This window comes from Corvus moneduloides, chromosome Z, assembly GCF_009650955.1.
Source record: "Corvus moneduloides isolate bCorMon1 chromosome Z, bCorMon1.pri, whole genome shotgun sequence".
Classification (NCBI taxonomy): domain Eukaryota; kingdom Metazoa; phylum Chordata; class Aves; order Passeriformes; family Corvidae; genus Corvus; species Corvus moneduloides.
In genome coordinates this window covers 15,866,506-15,880,240 of record NC_045511.1, presented here as the reverse complement: position 1 = coordinate 15,880,240, position 13,735 = coordinate 15,866,506, and the positions used below count along the sequence as shown (strand labels likewise).

The 13,735-nt window shown below is 54.4% G+C and overlaps 2 protein-coding genes across 3 annotated transcripts; both read right to left on the bottom strand.

The window, feature by feature from the left end:
• Positions 1–1,088: 1,088 nt before the first annotated feature.
• Positions 1,089–4,298, bottom strand: LOC116438228 (C-C motif chemokine 19-like). Its single transcript, XM_032096992.1, has 4 exons — positions 4,129–4,298; positions 2,872–2,995; positions 2,419–2,515; positions 1,089–1,922 (listed from the first exon to the last, which is right to left on the bottom strand). The coding sequence occupies exons 1-4, from the start codon at positions 4,184–4,186 to the stop codon at positions 1,902–1,904; spliced, it is 300 nt and encodes a 99-aa protein (XP_031952883.1). The 5' UTR covers positions 4,187–4,298; the 3' UTR covers positions 1,089–1,901.
• A 5,934-nt stretch (positions 4,299–10,232) lies between these two features.
• On the bottom strand, positions 10,233–13,364 carry LOC116438227 (C-C motif chemokine 21a-like). Of its 2 annotated transcripts, XM_032096990.1 has the most exons (4): positions 13,184–13,363; positions 12,538–12,658; positions 12,248–12,425; positions 10,233–11,931 (listed from the first exon to the last, which is right to left on the bottom strand). In XM_032096990.1, exons 1-3 carry the CDS (start codon positions 13,251–13,253, stop codon positions 12,263–12,265), a joined length of 354 nt encoding a protein of 117 aa, XP_031952881.1. In that variant the 5' UTR covers positions 13,254–13,363; the 3' UTR covers positions 10,233–11,931; positions 12,248–12,262. The 2 variants fall into 2 exon arrangements, with proteins under 2 accessions (XP_031952881.1, XP_031952882.1); XM_032096991.1 differs by lacking the exon at positions 10,233–11,931 and having other exon boundaries at positions 12,247–12,425; positions 13,184–13,364.
• Between the last annotated feature and the right edge of the window lie 371 nt (positions 13,365–13,735).

Genomic DNA, 13,735 nt, shown 5'->3' with positions numbered 1-13,735 from the left:
GAGCCAGGCAACCAGGGGAGGAGAAGGGACAGGACTAAGCTTGCATCCAAGAGGTGTCAGCAAAAAGCCATCAGGTACCTGGGCACTCCCCGGCTTGAACAGCCCAGCCACGGCACCACTATGGATGCCATTCCCTGAGGGCTGGTGGCCATGCTCCCCCTTGCCTTCAGGAATAGTCCTGGTCCATTTCACTCCCAACCTGTGCCCAGGCATGCTGGCTAGCACCAAACCCGACTAATTTAATGATGTAGAGAGACACACAGTGGTGCTTGGGAGGAGAGGGCGGTGCCTGCCTCTTGGACACACAAATCCCACTTGTGCGTGTTCCACCCGTGCTTCAGCTGGACAGAACAGCCTTGTTCAAACATCACATGGCCTGGGCAAAAGCGGACATAAGGACAGTCTGAGACAGTAAGACCTTAGTCTGAGTGCACAGCAGACCCAAGGCTCAGGAGGAAAACGGGCACAGTCTCTCAGCCTACTGTTGATGAGTGGCAGGAGCAGGGGGGCTGCCATCTGTGCCTTACCCATGGATGTGCCCAGGAGTAGGTGTCTTCGCAGCCTCCATTGCCCCAAAAGCTCATCTTTCTGCTCACCTGCACCCCAGCTGCCAGCAAGAACTGACCTGATGGAGTAATCAACCACACTGTTCCTCAGTTTCCCTTTACTGCAAAGACAAAGCTGCAGCTCTTCCTGCAGCTCTTCTTCCATGTCCCATGCTCCTGTGGAAGCTGAGAGATGGAGCGCTCCAACCCAGCATCTGCACAGGCAGGACTGAAGTGGTTCAGGCTGCATGATGCAACACTGGCATGCTCCCTCCTTCCCCATCCCAGCACACCTTTCCCCAGGGACCTCCTCCTGTAGCCCGGTTGAGCAGTGCAGAGCAGGGCACTTGTTTTGCCACTGCGCTGAGAGACTCCCAGGAGAGACCTGCAGCCCAGCTGCTGTGTTTCTCACCCCTATGAATCCTCTTTCCTTCTCCCCACATCTCAGCACAGCCCCCTTGCCACTGCAGCACAGTAGGCAATGCTGTCTGCTCACCACACACTCCACATTGGCTTTCAGGCTCAAACACAAGGCGTGAAAACTACCTGCTGGTTTTTCTTTTTATTTAACAAAATCACAGCACAATAAAAAAAAATTTAAAAAGAGAGTAAAGAAGCAGTATACACATGGAATTGTTGCAATGAACAGACCTAGCAGCAAATAACAGACCTAGCAGCAAATAACCTGAGAGTAGCATGACCTCCAGGCATGGTCAGGGGGCAGGGGATAAGAGCCACATCACTGCCTGCTGCACATTAGTGGCTCTATTTCTACCCTTGAAAGGAAAGGCAGAAGGGAAACAGTGCAGGGAATCCAGGAGTGAGAGAGGAACCACATCAGCCATGCATTTTCCAAGGGCATCTGGGTTGTGCTTGGCGAGGATCAGCACGATGCGTGGCCACTGTGGAACCTCTCCATCATTCCACTCCATCCCCACACTGCCCTGTGCTGGCAACCCTTCCCAGGGATGCAGAAGGACTGCAGGCTGGGGCTCACAATGGAAAAAAAAGGGATCAGGCTAGAGCTGGAGGTCACAGCCGCTGTGCTGAAGTGAAGTCTGAGACTCCCCAGCTCACCTCGCAGATCAGTCCATCAAGCAGCTTCCAGACTGCAAAGGTGATGGAGTCCAGCAGCTCCTGGCTCAGGCTGTCACAGGTTGCCAGATCACACCAGGGACAGAGGGAAAAAGAGAGAGCAGACAGGGCTCTGCCCAGCCCCACACACTGGCATGAGTCTCAAGGAGGGTCAGCCCTGAGACTGGAGGTGGAAGCAGGTTGGCTCCATTAGTATCAGATTCACGGCTGGGAGCTGGTCCCACTCCAGCTGTTGGGACCAGCCAAGGGCTTCTTTGGGACCTACTTGCCTTGGTGTTTGGCCTGGGGAAGTGAAAAACCCAACTGGTATTAGTGTGCTCCTTGGGCAGGAGCCTCCCCAGAGTCCCTTCCTCTGCTGGACAAGCCATGGTGGGGATGGACCTGTCAGGGCTTGCAAAGCACCCACCAAACTCATCACAAGCCCTCCCCACGAATTTGCACAAGCAGCAGACTCCAAGCTTGCAGGGCAGAAGTGAGGAGGGATTTTGCTCCCGGTGCCATTTCCATGGCACACGCCAGGCTCAGAGAAGAGTGACACTGGGTAGACAAAAGTCCCAGGGATGCATTTATTTGGGGTGGAAGAGGGACTGCTGAGGAGACAGACTGGTCCCAGTTGGAAGGGGGAAGGATGGAGACCAAGACAAATTATTCATGGCTCAGTAGACCATGTCCCTGCTCTTCCCAGCAGCCCAGTCGCACTTGGAAAAGCCTCTCTGGCAGTGGATAACCCCCGCCACAGGTGACTTCACGCCTGGCTGGGAACAGAGATGGTTCTTACCCTCTGGGCAGAGCTGGCATCCAGCCTCTCTCGGAGACGAATCACCCACAGGGAATGGAGGGGTGCACAGAGGCGCTTGCCCTTTGTGGTGATGAATCTTCCAGGCCCATGAGGAGCAAAAGTAAGATGTAGTGAGCAGGACACCCCATGGATGCTCAAGAACAGCTCAAGCTCTCACCCGATGCCTACCTCACTGCCCTGCTCCATCTCTACCTTCAGATGACTTTCTCCCCTGGCTTTTGTCTCATGCTCTCCCCTCTCAGCTGCTCCCCCTCTGACTGAGCCTCTGGACCTCCAGGATCTCTTCCGCTGCTCTCCCTATTCCTTCGCCCTCAAATCCAGCTCAATGTCCCTCCTCCATCCTCCTCTGCCTCCAATCCTGCCTCCCTGCAAGGTCCATCCCTTGGCCATCATGAGGCCTTCTCCCTCAGCCATCACCACGTGGGCTCTTACATGGCAGCAGGGATGTCGCAGCCATCCTGCACCAGCTGGAGCCGATAATCCTGCACTATCCGCCGCGGGATGGGCGTCTCGCTTGTCCGCAGGCAGCAGTCCAGGACGTTGTTCCCGCCATGCACTGGAGAAGGAACACACCATGGAGGCTGAGGTCAGCTGCACCACTCCCAGCTTTCCTGGAGGGTGAAGGGGCTGCGGTGGCATGGTGCCTGCAGGAATGGTGCTGCACGCTGCCCTGGCTGGGCACACAGACACCATCTTTATTGTGCTCACACCCCAGTGCCAGGAGCCCTTTGCCCCCTTCCAACAGAGAGCAAAGGAGATGGGGAACACTAAACAGGCAGAAGGCAACCCTTCGGCATGACTGTGTCCCTCCTGCACCCCGGCTAGCAAGGCAGGACACAGCGGTCTTTATTTACCCCACGTCAGGGTGCTGCAGTACAGACACACATTTCCGAGGGGCTGGGGATGGCTTCAGCTTTATTTACTGAAGCAATCATAGGTTTGGCAGCCGCCCCACCACCAGCGCCCCCCCCCCCCCCGCCCCCCCACGGATCATTCTTGTGACAGCTGAAGGACATACCTGTCTGCACTTCCCTGCAGAGAAGGAGATCCAGAGTCACCCTCCCAGAAAATGCTGTGTTCACTGCTAATGCCTGACAAGGCTGGCAACGCCCACGGATGTCTATAGCCCCCAGCAGCAAGGTCTGGTGCAACACCACAAGGCGTCTGGACCCACCCCCAGCTTCCCACCACAGAGCAGAGGTTCTAATGTCACCCAACCAGACAGCTGTGACCTGTGCAAACGCCACGTCCAACACCAACAGCCCCTCAAACATGGACCCTGCCCTACCAGACACCTTCCCTCTGGCTCCCAGCCCTGCCGTTTGCCTCCAGGCTGCCCCACACCACAGGGTGAAAGGAATGTTCCCTTGGTGTACTGGGGAGAATGGGACCAAGGCAATCCCAGGCCAATGTGTGCAAGCTGGGCTAGGGCACTGGGAGGCAGGATTGCTCCATGGCCTTTCCCAAACTCACCTTCCCAGCCCCAGAGCCCCGCAGGCTCCTGTATGGACTTTGGGCAGGACAAAGTCCCTGTGGGACAGGTTACAAGAAGAGGATGCAGGAGGGCTGTGATAGAGCCCCAGCTACTTGTCCCTCTAAAAGTCTGCTGGAAATGCAAAAGAGAGAAGAAACTGAATTCTCTCCCTTCATTCCTTCACAAGAAAGGCAGCTTGAGAGGTCCCCTCTTACCATCCAGGATATGTCCCAGCACCAGGAGACTGAGGCAGAGAAGGTGAAGCTGCTGCATTTTGCTGCTGAGTCTGGCAGAGAATGGGCTGGAGGCGATGGAACTCCAGGCAGGAGAGGTGAGCTCTGCACAGCTTCCTTGTGCTCTGCTGCTGCTCCCCGCTGCTTATATATCCTTCCAGCCCATGACTTTCACTTTCTTTTGGAGAAGGTTGGGAGTTTGCAACAAGTCTTGCCACAGGCTGGATTTTAATCTTTGAGCAGTTCCCGAACATCCCAGCAGCTGCTTTCCCTGCAGCCAGCTGCTCCGTAGTCCTGTAGCCAAACACTCTTGCCCTCTCTGCCAGCACTCAGGCCACAGGTGATGCTGGTCAGGACCAGGCACATCCAGGGTCACTTTACCTTGTGAAAGCACCCCAGGGCCCTGGGATGGCGCATGGGGCATCTCACCCCACACATTTCCCAGTCTCTTCTCCAAGACAACTCTGGGACATTCACATTAAATATTGCATAGACTCAACCCTCTGATGCTATGGGGGGTAGAACTTGACTCAACCCCATTTTGGGGGTATATGTTGCTACAGGGGTGATGTCTGTCTCCCCCCAGAGTCTCCTCATCTGATTGCTGGGGCCTGGCTGTCTCTCCCTGCCCTCCCTGATGCCTGCATGGGGGCATATCCGAAGCCAGCAGAGAGAGGAGAGCCCAGTACTGCATCATGCCCCTCCCCAGGGCCAAGATCTCACAGGCCAAAAGACAACCTGATTTGCAGGTGTCCCAGAAAATGGGTTCTTGGCTAAAAGCAGCTACAGAGCTTCCTGTAAACAGGTTTTCTCCATGCAAGAGCAGAAATCCCCCGTGGAGGCTGTGTGCATGGTGCGGGCTGCCAGCAGCTCACCCGCTGCGTGGGCACTGCCGAGAGAGAGGACCAGCACTCCCGCTTTGAATGTTCACAGGAGCACAGGGACGGGGGTTGTTTCTCCTTGGTATGGTGACTCACCACCGTGCCAGTGCCACCTGCAGTGATGTCCCTTAAACCAGGCTGCTTCAGTCCCTTGTGGGAAGCAGAGAGCACTGGGGTTGTCAGCCCAGGGAAGGAAGGCTCACTGCTGTCAGCAGCTGCTCTGTAGGGGATTGGAGGCTTGCCAGAGTCAGGGTCTTCTGTGAGGGGCCCAGGGGCAGGACAAATGTAAAGGTACCAGATGCACGCAGATAAATTCCCACTGACAACAGCAAAAATACTTAGCAACACAGGTGGACGAAGTCTGGAGCAGAGTCTCTATGCCTGCACCTTTTCCCTTGCTCAAGCTTTGGACTGTCCTTGCACCTCAGTGGAGAGCACTGTGGATAAATATCTACCCGGCTACAAGGCACAGAGCTGGGACCCAGGGACCTCAGTGAGTCCCTCTGCTCCTCTCAACAGTAGGAGAGGCTCTGCCCCTTCCCCACTCCATGGTAAGAAGCAAGAGGAGACTCCAGCCATGCCACCAGACATAGTGCTGTATGCGTGCATGGGCACCAGCACCGTCACCAGCTTGATATGTGGGGTGATCCCCTCCATCAGGAAAGCATTGCCTCTGTCTGTTCCTGTGCCCTGGCAAGCCAGCGCTGTGGGGAAGGGATCAGGCGGGGGCTGGTGGGCAGGAGGAGTAGCACAAACAGGATGTGCCAGCTTAACTGCAGTCAGCACCTGCTGACACTCACAAGCCAGCAGAAGGCGAGTTTAGGTGGTGGAGGATTAGCATCTGCCATCAGCCCTGGGCTCCCTGCAGGTTTGGGGATGTAGGCTGGTTCTGCAACCTGGTCTCTACTTGATCTCCTCAGAGCGCTGCCAAAGAGATGTCACAGCAGGGAGGCTGACAGCTCCTGGTTGCTGGTGGCCAGAACTGCTCCTAACCCAGACCCAGCTCCTCGCTGGGGGTTGGTCTGATGGTGTGGAGCCCTCTGCAAAGAGTGGGTCCCAAGAGCAGAGCCTTGACCCACTGGCAAGAGGTGCTGGGGGTGCTGCCTGGCAGCAAACCCACATCTCCTTGCATGTTCAGTGTGTTTGACAGATCTTGGAGCACAACCAAGGGTTACTGGGTGTCCCATGCTGTGGGACTCCCCTCCAGGCACTGCTGGGTCCTGCACTCCATGGCAAGCAGGAGTGTCCCCAACTACCACTTCCCTGGCACAAGGTTCTCCCGCCTGCTGCTGGCTCCCAACTGGCTCTACACCAAAAGGAGCATGCTGAGTTGGGAATATATCTATCTGGGACTAAACCTCTTAGCCACCTCCGGCTGCAAGGGCCCCCTATCCCTTGAGCTGCCCACAGCCCTTCCAACTACATGGGCAGGAAAGGGAGGTTGTTCTTCCTCATGACAGTTGTCTGGGAGCCAAGTGGGTGAAAGCACAGCTTCTTCACACGCCTCTGCTCCCCAGGAAGAACATCAGAGAGTGAGGAAAGGGGCTTTCCGCCTGCATTGTGAAAGGGGAATGTGGTGGGTTTCCCCCCTCTACTGGGGTCAGTAGGATTTCTAAGAAAAGTGTAGTCATCTCTGAAGTGCATCCCTGTGGCATTCAGGAAGGTCAGCCATCCCCCCCACAGAAATGAGCCTCAGGAACCAGAAGAGGTGGTGTAGATGGGAAAGACAGCAATGCTTCAGGGTCCAGGGTTCCCAGAGGCACAAGCTGGCAGGGGATTTGGTGGGGATGAGGGAAGAGCATTGTGTGCACTGACTCATTTAAACCTCTTCCTGAGCAATTAGGGAGCACTGGAGCTCCAGCCCCAAGGACACCACAGGATAGAGCATGAAGCATCCATGAGCACTCACTCCTGCAGAAACCTCGATAATGCAGTTGTTAATTAAAGTGGAAATCAGAAGGAACAAATGATCCCTGTGGGAAATCCAACACATGAAAATGTAAACGGACCATGTGGGTATCACCTTCACCCCTGGGCTTTCCTCAGGGAGCACTGGCCATGCTGCTGCCTTCCTTAACACCTGATGGCCCGCAGGAGCCCCTGGGACAGCTGGTTCCCGGGCTGTCTGGTAGTGGTCTGCCTTCCACCTCTGAGCTACGGAGCTGGAAAGGACGAAGGGGGAATTTCAGCAAATTCCAGCTACAGCCAGACCCTGGGGTGGGATCTGGCCTGGATGCATTCATTTTGTTGGGAAATTCTGGGCAAGCACTAAAGCTGCTTCAATTCCCCTTGCAACACCCAGCTCGTGGCAGCCTCACACAGCTCCTACCACATTCCCAGTCCTGGTGTAGCACAGGGACTGAGGCCACAGCAGACTGTGGGGCTCAGGGCCCCACTGGATCTCCTCTAGCTGAGTTAACACAGTCATTCTGATTTAAATGGAGATAAGGGGGGAAAATTTAAGAAGCATGGCTTTGCCCAGAGGTCACCATGAGTGATGAGCAGCAGATCCAAGAGCCTTCATTCGTGTCTTGCTCTGCACTCCTAGGCAAGTGACCATCTCCCAGGATCCATGCAACACATGTATCCCTCAGCATCACCCTTGGGCTGCAGTTTCCCAGTCAGATGCTTCCTGCAAATAGCACGGAGATGTCAGTGGCCAGGTGGGATGCCCCCAGCCCTTCCTCTCTGCCACCTGTCCAGGGATTCCAGAGGGGATGGCTGGGGACATCTCGAAGACCTGTACAAAAAGCAGCCCACAGCAATTTCCTTGACATCTCCTGTGTCAGGCTTGGCAGGGAAGGATGCCCGGTGAGGCTGCACACCAAATTCACCTGTGGACAGATCTACAAGCATATGGGACAGAACAAACTCTTGGGGGCTGCTCTCACTGCTCTGTTGGCTCTTTGACAATGGGCAGGGAGACCATGGAATTCTTGGTTTGTTGCAGCTCTGGGTCAGGGCTCAGGTTGGCCCAACACATGACATCCTTAGAGTAGAGCAGGTGCTTTCTGCAGCCCAGGAGCAGATCTGCAATGGGGAGACAAGGACTGGAGACAAGCAGAGGGACCTCAGTTTCTGGGGAAATGGAAGGAGGAATAGCAGCATGAGACACCCCAAAGCCAAGGATCTTTAGACAGCAAAACAAAAGGTGGGGGAAGGAGGACACCTGGGAGTTACACGTAGGCAAAAAAAGGGTTGAGAGGAAGCTCTGGGCTGTGCCCTCTAGGACAGAATGAGTGCCAGGAGATGGTCAGGACTGCGAAATACTTTGGGGCAGGAAGGGTGAGAGCCCCTATTGCCCACCAGCCACTTTTCCACCTCCTCTCTGCTCTGAAGACCATGGCAGACCTCAGGAGAGCAGTGTTGGTGGAGAGAACACCAAAGAACACCTTGAAGCTTTGCTTGGAAACCAAAGCCCCTCTAACACCCGTGCAGCCCCAAAAGCAGCCCTTGGTCCCCATGAGGCTGCTGCAGTACAGCCAGCTCCTGCTGCTGGGCAAGGACATGGCATGGAGGGACGGAGCTGGTGTGCCTTTGTCCAGGTGGGCCTTGCTGGAGCTCCGCCTGGCATCACAGCCCAGAGCATTCCGCTGCTGGCACACCCCCAGAGCATTGTCTCCACCAGCTAATGACTTGAGTTAATCATTTGGCCTGGGCTCAAAACTTTCTTGGCCGTGTTCTGTCTTCTGTCTCGCCTGGCTGCTCTCTGCTGTCACTGAAGCCTTTCTGCTCCAGGGTGGTTGAGCTTTCCTAACTTTTTGCTCAGCTTGACATTGTTGCAGCTTTCTTTCCTTCCCTGCAGACTGATTCTATGCCTAGGTGGGATTTTATACAGCCCTTGCCTACCTACTACCCCAGCACACACTTCATCAATACTGCCTTATCTTGGCAGATGGGGCAAAGCAGCAGGTTTTCCCTGCCCAGTCGTACAGCCATGCAAATCCTTCCTGCTGCTTCGCTGCTGCACCGTCTTAGACCTTCTTCTTCACATCTCTTGTCCCAGCTGGGGTCTGTAGATTCAGGTCCTTTGTGACGAAGGAATTTTGGTGCCCACTGAGTGCTGCAGGTCCCAGCTCATCACCTCTATCAGGGAATCTCCTCAGAGGTGTTTGCCTGGTGCCATCTCACCGTAGCAGCACTGTGGCCATCTGTTTCACGCCTGCCTCGAGAGTAACCCTGCCACCTTGTTTTCCTGAGAAGCAGCATTTGGCAGTAAAGCTGGAAGCAGAGTGCAAACACCTGTGTGTGTGCAGGCACAGGCACACACGGGGTTACATGCGTGCATCTGTGTCCATGCTCACGTGTGCCTTCCTGAGCATGGGACAAACTCTGGTGCACTTCCAGACCCTGGGTTTTGGGTAAATTTTAGGGCAAATGAGAACACCACCACAACCATGTCATTTTAACCTGTTTTAGCCTAATGGCCTCCTCGCATTTAAAGGGAAAAAGCTCTTCTGTGCAGTGTTCACTTCCACAGCCACAGTGACACCAGGGCATGCTTCACACATGCTGGCTCACTCCTGCCGTTTTCTCATGCTTAGTTGTCTGTGGTTGCAGATGTATCGGGCTGGACCTCATTTCTAGAGAATTTTTGTGACCACTTCACAATCCCCTGGCACCACAACTAGCACAGGGAGTTCATCAGAGGCAGGGCCAACCTTAAGCCCTGGATGCAGTGTGTCCCCACCAAATACAGGGCTTCATCCAGCCCTCCCAAGCACCCCCAGCTGGCTCCTTGTATGCAGGTGTCAGTTCCCAGGATCCCAGCAAAGCACAGCCTCATTAATAACCTGTTTTATTGCTGTTGTCCCAAAGCAGCAAGGAGCACAGAGCCCCTGCTTTGAACAAGCAGTGCACATCCAGGATGGGTCAGAGTTGGAGGGACAGGTTCGGCTATGAGCAAAGATGCTGTGTCCAAACCAGTGTTGTGCCCATGTTTTCTGGCACCTCAGAACCCCTCACTGCGATCACACAAGCGACCAGGATGTCTCCACCTTGCTGGGTAACACAGCTACAAGAGAGGGGACTTGCACTGCTCCCCTGTGCCAAGAGCTCCCAGCCCGAGCACCCCAGGGACGCATCGCACAGAAACACTGCAAAAGCCTGGACCTGGGGCATGATGGTGTGTGGGGCAGGAGAGGACCCCACCATGCAGCCCTTCCGACCCCACCAAAGCCCATCACAACAGCCGGAACGAGTGAGTTTGGTTATAAAGCATATTTTATTGCCACACATCCTGTCCAAAAGCCGGTCTGGCAGACGGCCGCGTGCTCCATGTGGAGGAGGCGGCAGCAAGGAGACAGCTCAGTGCCTGTCCCGTGCTCAGAGCCGGTATCTTGGACTTCACAGTTACTTTACACAGCCTCAAAATAATACACCTAAATGCCCTCTTAATAAAGCAGTCAAGCCAGATATATGTACTTGGTAGAAACACTCAGCTACAAGCTTTACTCCAATGAACACACAGCCCGTGCTGATACTGTTAAGCTCTGCAAATCCTATTATTGCATTTATATGACTTAATAGACCTTTACTGACCAAAGTCCACATTCAAAATCTCTGCAAGCAGATAGCAGTGTGGCTCTAGTACAGCTGTTCAATTTGCTCCTTCTCAGCATGCCAAGGAGGGCAAGTTGCAAGTACACGGAGATGCCATTTCCCCTCCAGCCCTGTCCCAGGGGTCTGTCCCACCTCTACCTGCAGTCTCACCTAAAGGTGTCCTCCACTTAGTGACTTCCCTCACTAAAGGTTTGGGATAGAGATGGTCTCAAATGGCTGCAGGATGTCTACAATGAATTTTACGAAATCTTCTATTCCCCCACTTTCACACCCTCACATGCATTTTTCCCCATGTGGGCTTTTCAGATTTGGTAAATAAGTATAAGAGGGTTCCTGGTGCTTTTTTTCCCAGAAAACTAAGCATTTGTCTTAACAGTGTCTGAATCCCTGACACAAGCAAAGCCAGGGGAAAGAAAAGGATAAAATCCCACTAAACCGAACAATTTGTTCTGATTTCATTGCAATTTTGTAGCCAGGGGAGCTAAAAGGGTATAATTCCACTAAATTGAAAAATTAGTTCTTATTTCATGGAAGCGTTTTACCTAAAAAAGAAAATAAAAAAACCAAAGGGACAAATTGTGGCTATCTTTATCCAAATTACAATGCAACAGTGCACCATAAAAACTGAAATACTAGAACAGCCTAGACACAGAGCCACACTGTTACCCCAAAACTCTCCATCTCAGCCAATATTAATTGCTTTACAAAGAAGCACCCAGCAAGCAGCTCAAGTAGGACCACAGGACTTGGGACCTGCCTAGTACCCCGCGGCCTTGTAAGCCAAAAAGGAGCAAAGAGATGAGAGGAAAATAAAATGCAGCCATGGTTTATTTGGTAGAAAAATAAGAGAAACCTTCCAGAAAATCTAGCCTGCAGCATAAGGGCTACTTTGTGAAGCACGAGGAGACAGAAGTAAAGTCTTTCAGGAAGACTGAATGAAAGCACAGTTTTCAAATATAAATACAAATGTATAATATCCCCCGAAAAAAGTCATAGGAAAAGCGGCCATCCTGCTAGGCTAAATAACTCCCCTTCAGTGGGAAGCCTGTCCACTTCCCCCTAGGGGCCATGGCTCAGTTCCCACTCCCAGGTCCCCACCTATTTGGCCGTGGGACAAGTGAGGACCTGGGTGCCTGCTTTGCTGAGAACACCCAGGCACTGCAGGTGCTGGGGGATCTCTGTGTCAGGCATAGCAGCAACAAAGAGGTTCTGGGGCAGCGGGAATCCTCCCCAGCCTGCCCCATCCCCGCCCTGGGGTCGGCGGGTGGATGGGTGTGTGGTTTGTGTATCTCCATTGCCATTGCCGGGCCGTGGGTCAGTCACCAGTGGGAAGGCATCCATCCTAACAAAGGCAAGGAGGAGGGGGTGAGATGGAGAGGGTCTCAGCAAGAACACCCACCCCAAATGGGGGCCATTCCCTAGTGTGACCTGCCTTGCCCATCCCCAAGCATTGCCTTATCCCAGCAGCTCCAGAAACAAATTTAATTTCAAGGCAAGCACAAACCAGGAGAGAGTCGTTCCCTAAGTGCCTCCGTGTTCCAGCCATGGCTCTGGCAGTTCTCCCAGGCTTTGCACCAGGAGCTGAATGCCCACCCACCCACACAGAAGGATCTAGAATGGGGTGCAGCACCTTCACCCTACTGATCCCCCTCACCCACCTCTTCAGGCCTGACTTAGACCCGCTCCCGCCTCTGCTTCTTGGGTCTGCTCCTGGGACGCTGGGTCTGTGCCCTGCTCTTGGCATTCTTGGCCTTCTTGTCCAGCTGGCGCATCAACTTCTGGACAGCATCAGAAGAGGGAGAGGCACAGATTTTCTTGTTCTTCTTGGTGGTGAACCTGGGGGAGCAGCAGAAAGATTTGCTGGAGGTGGGGAACAGCGGGAGGACAGGGGAGGGTTTGTCTGAAGCCAGACTGTTCCAAGTGGTCCTGACCGCCACAGGGTACTCACACAACAGCACGCAGAAAACATCCCGACTCGGGTCCCTGGAGGCGGTAGGATGCCACCACACCAGTGGGGATGTCTTTCTTGCTGTGCTTCAGGCAGCAGTCTGAGGCTGAGCTTCCAATGCCTGTGAGCAAGGAGGGGATGTGGGATTTGGGATGGTCAGTGAAACGAGACATCTTCAGCACAGAGTGCCAGCTGACAGCACAGGGCTTGTTTGGTGTCACTGCTGGGGGTGATCCTGGGCAGAACATGGTGTTGGAAGCTCTCAACCCCAGTGCCCAGTTACAGGTCAGTCCTGGCCCCAGGAATATGACACACCACATCCGAGAGTGGTGGAGAGGAAACTGAGGCAGAGATGAGCTCCTTGAAAAGGGACTGAACCTCATTCTCCTGCCTGTTCTTCTGAGCTCCGGGTGCTGCTGCCCCACCAGCCACATGCACACAGACACGCTCCCAAGCCGAGCAAGCACTGCAAGCCAATGCCACAGGCGCACAGACACACAGAGCCCCACATACAACCGCAAACCCCAGACGCCAATGCACTAAAACACCCCCCTCACCGGCCAGCACCCTGCACAGACCCCACTGAGTACCTGCACGCCCTGCCCCATACCAGCTCAAGCAGGCAGGACGGCTCCTCATACCTCACCTTGAGCCTGGGTGATGAGGAGGGTGGCAGCCAGCAGCAGCAGCAGCGGCAGGAAGAGGCGGAGAGCCATGGTGCTGCCTCGGGTGCTGAGCAGGACAAGGCTTGGGAGCAGGACAAGGCTTGGTAGCAGGACAAAGCTTGGGAGCAGAACACGCACTGCTGCCTCGTGCTGAGGCTGCTCCTATTTATCTCTGGATTCCTTGCTTTCGTTTTCGGACAGCCTGGCAGGCAGCCCACCAGCCGGCCAAGGGCTGCAGAAGTAGAGGGTGGGGGATTCCTGTAAGCTGCAAGCCCCCCTTTACAGACACGTCCTGTCTTGTTCCCGGCTGCCCATCATGGTGTGGGGTGCCAGGTGGGGGACATGCTGGAGATACAGCTCCCATCACAGCTAGATGAGTTTGTGGGCTCCAGTTTCCTACACAGTCTCACAACCTGCCACTACCTGCTCTCAGAGGGTCGGGTGTTTACTCCCCTGAAAGGGACTTTGGAAAGTAGCCAAGCTGTTAAAGAAACCAAGGAGTCAACCTGTTTTGCTCCCCCACTTCATGATTT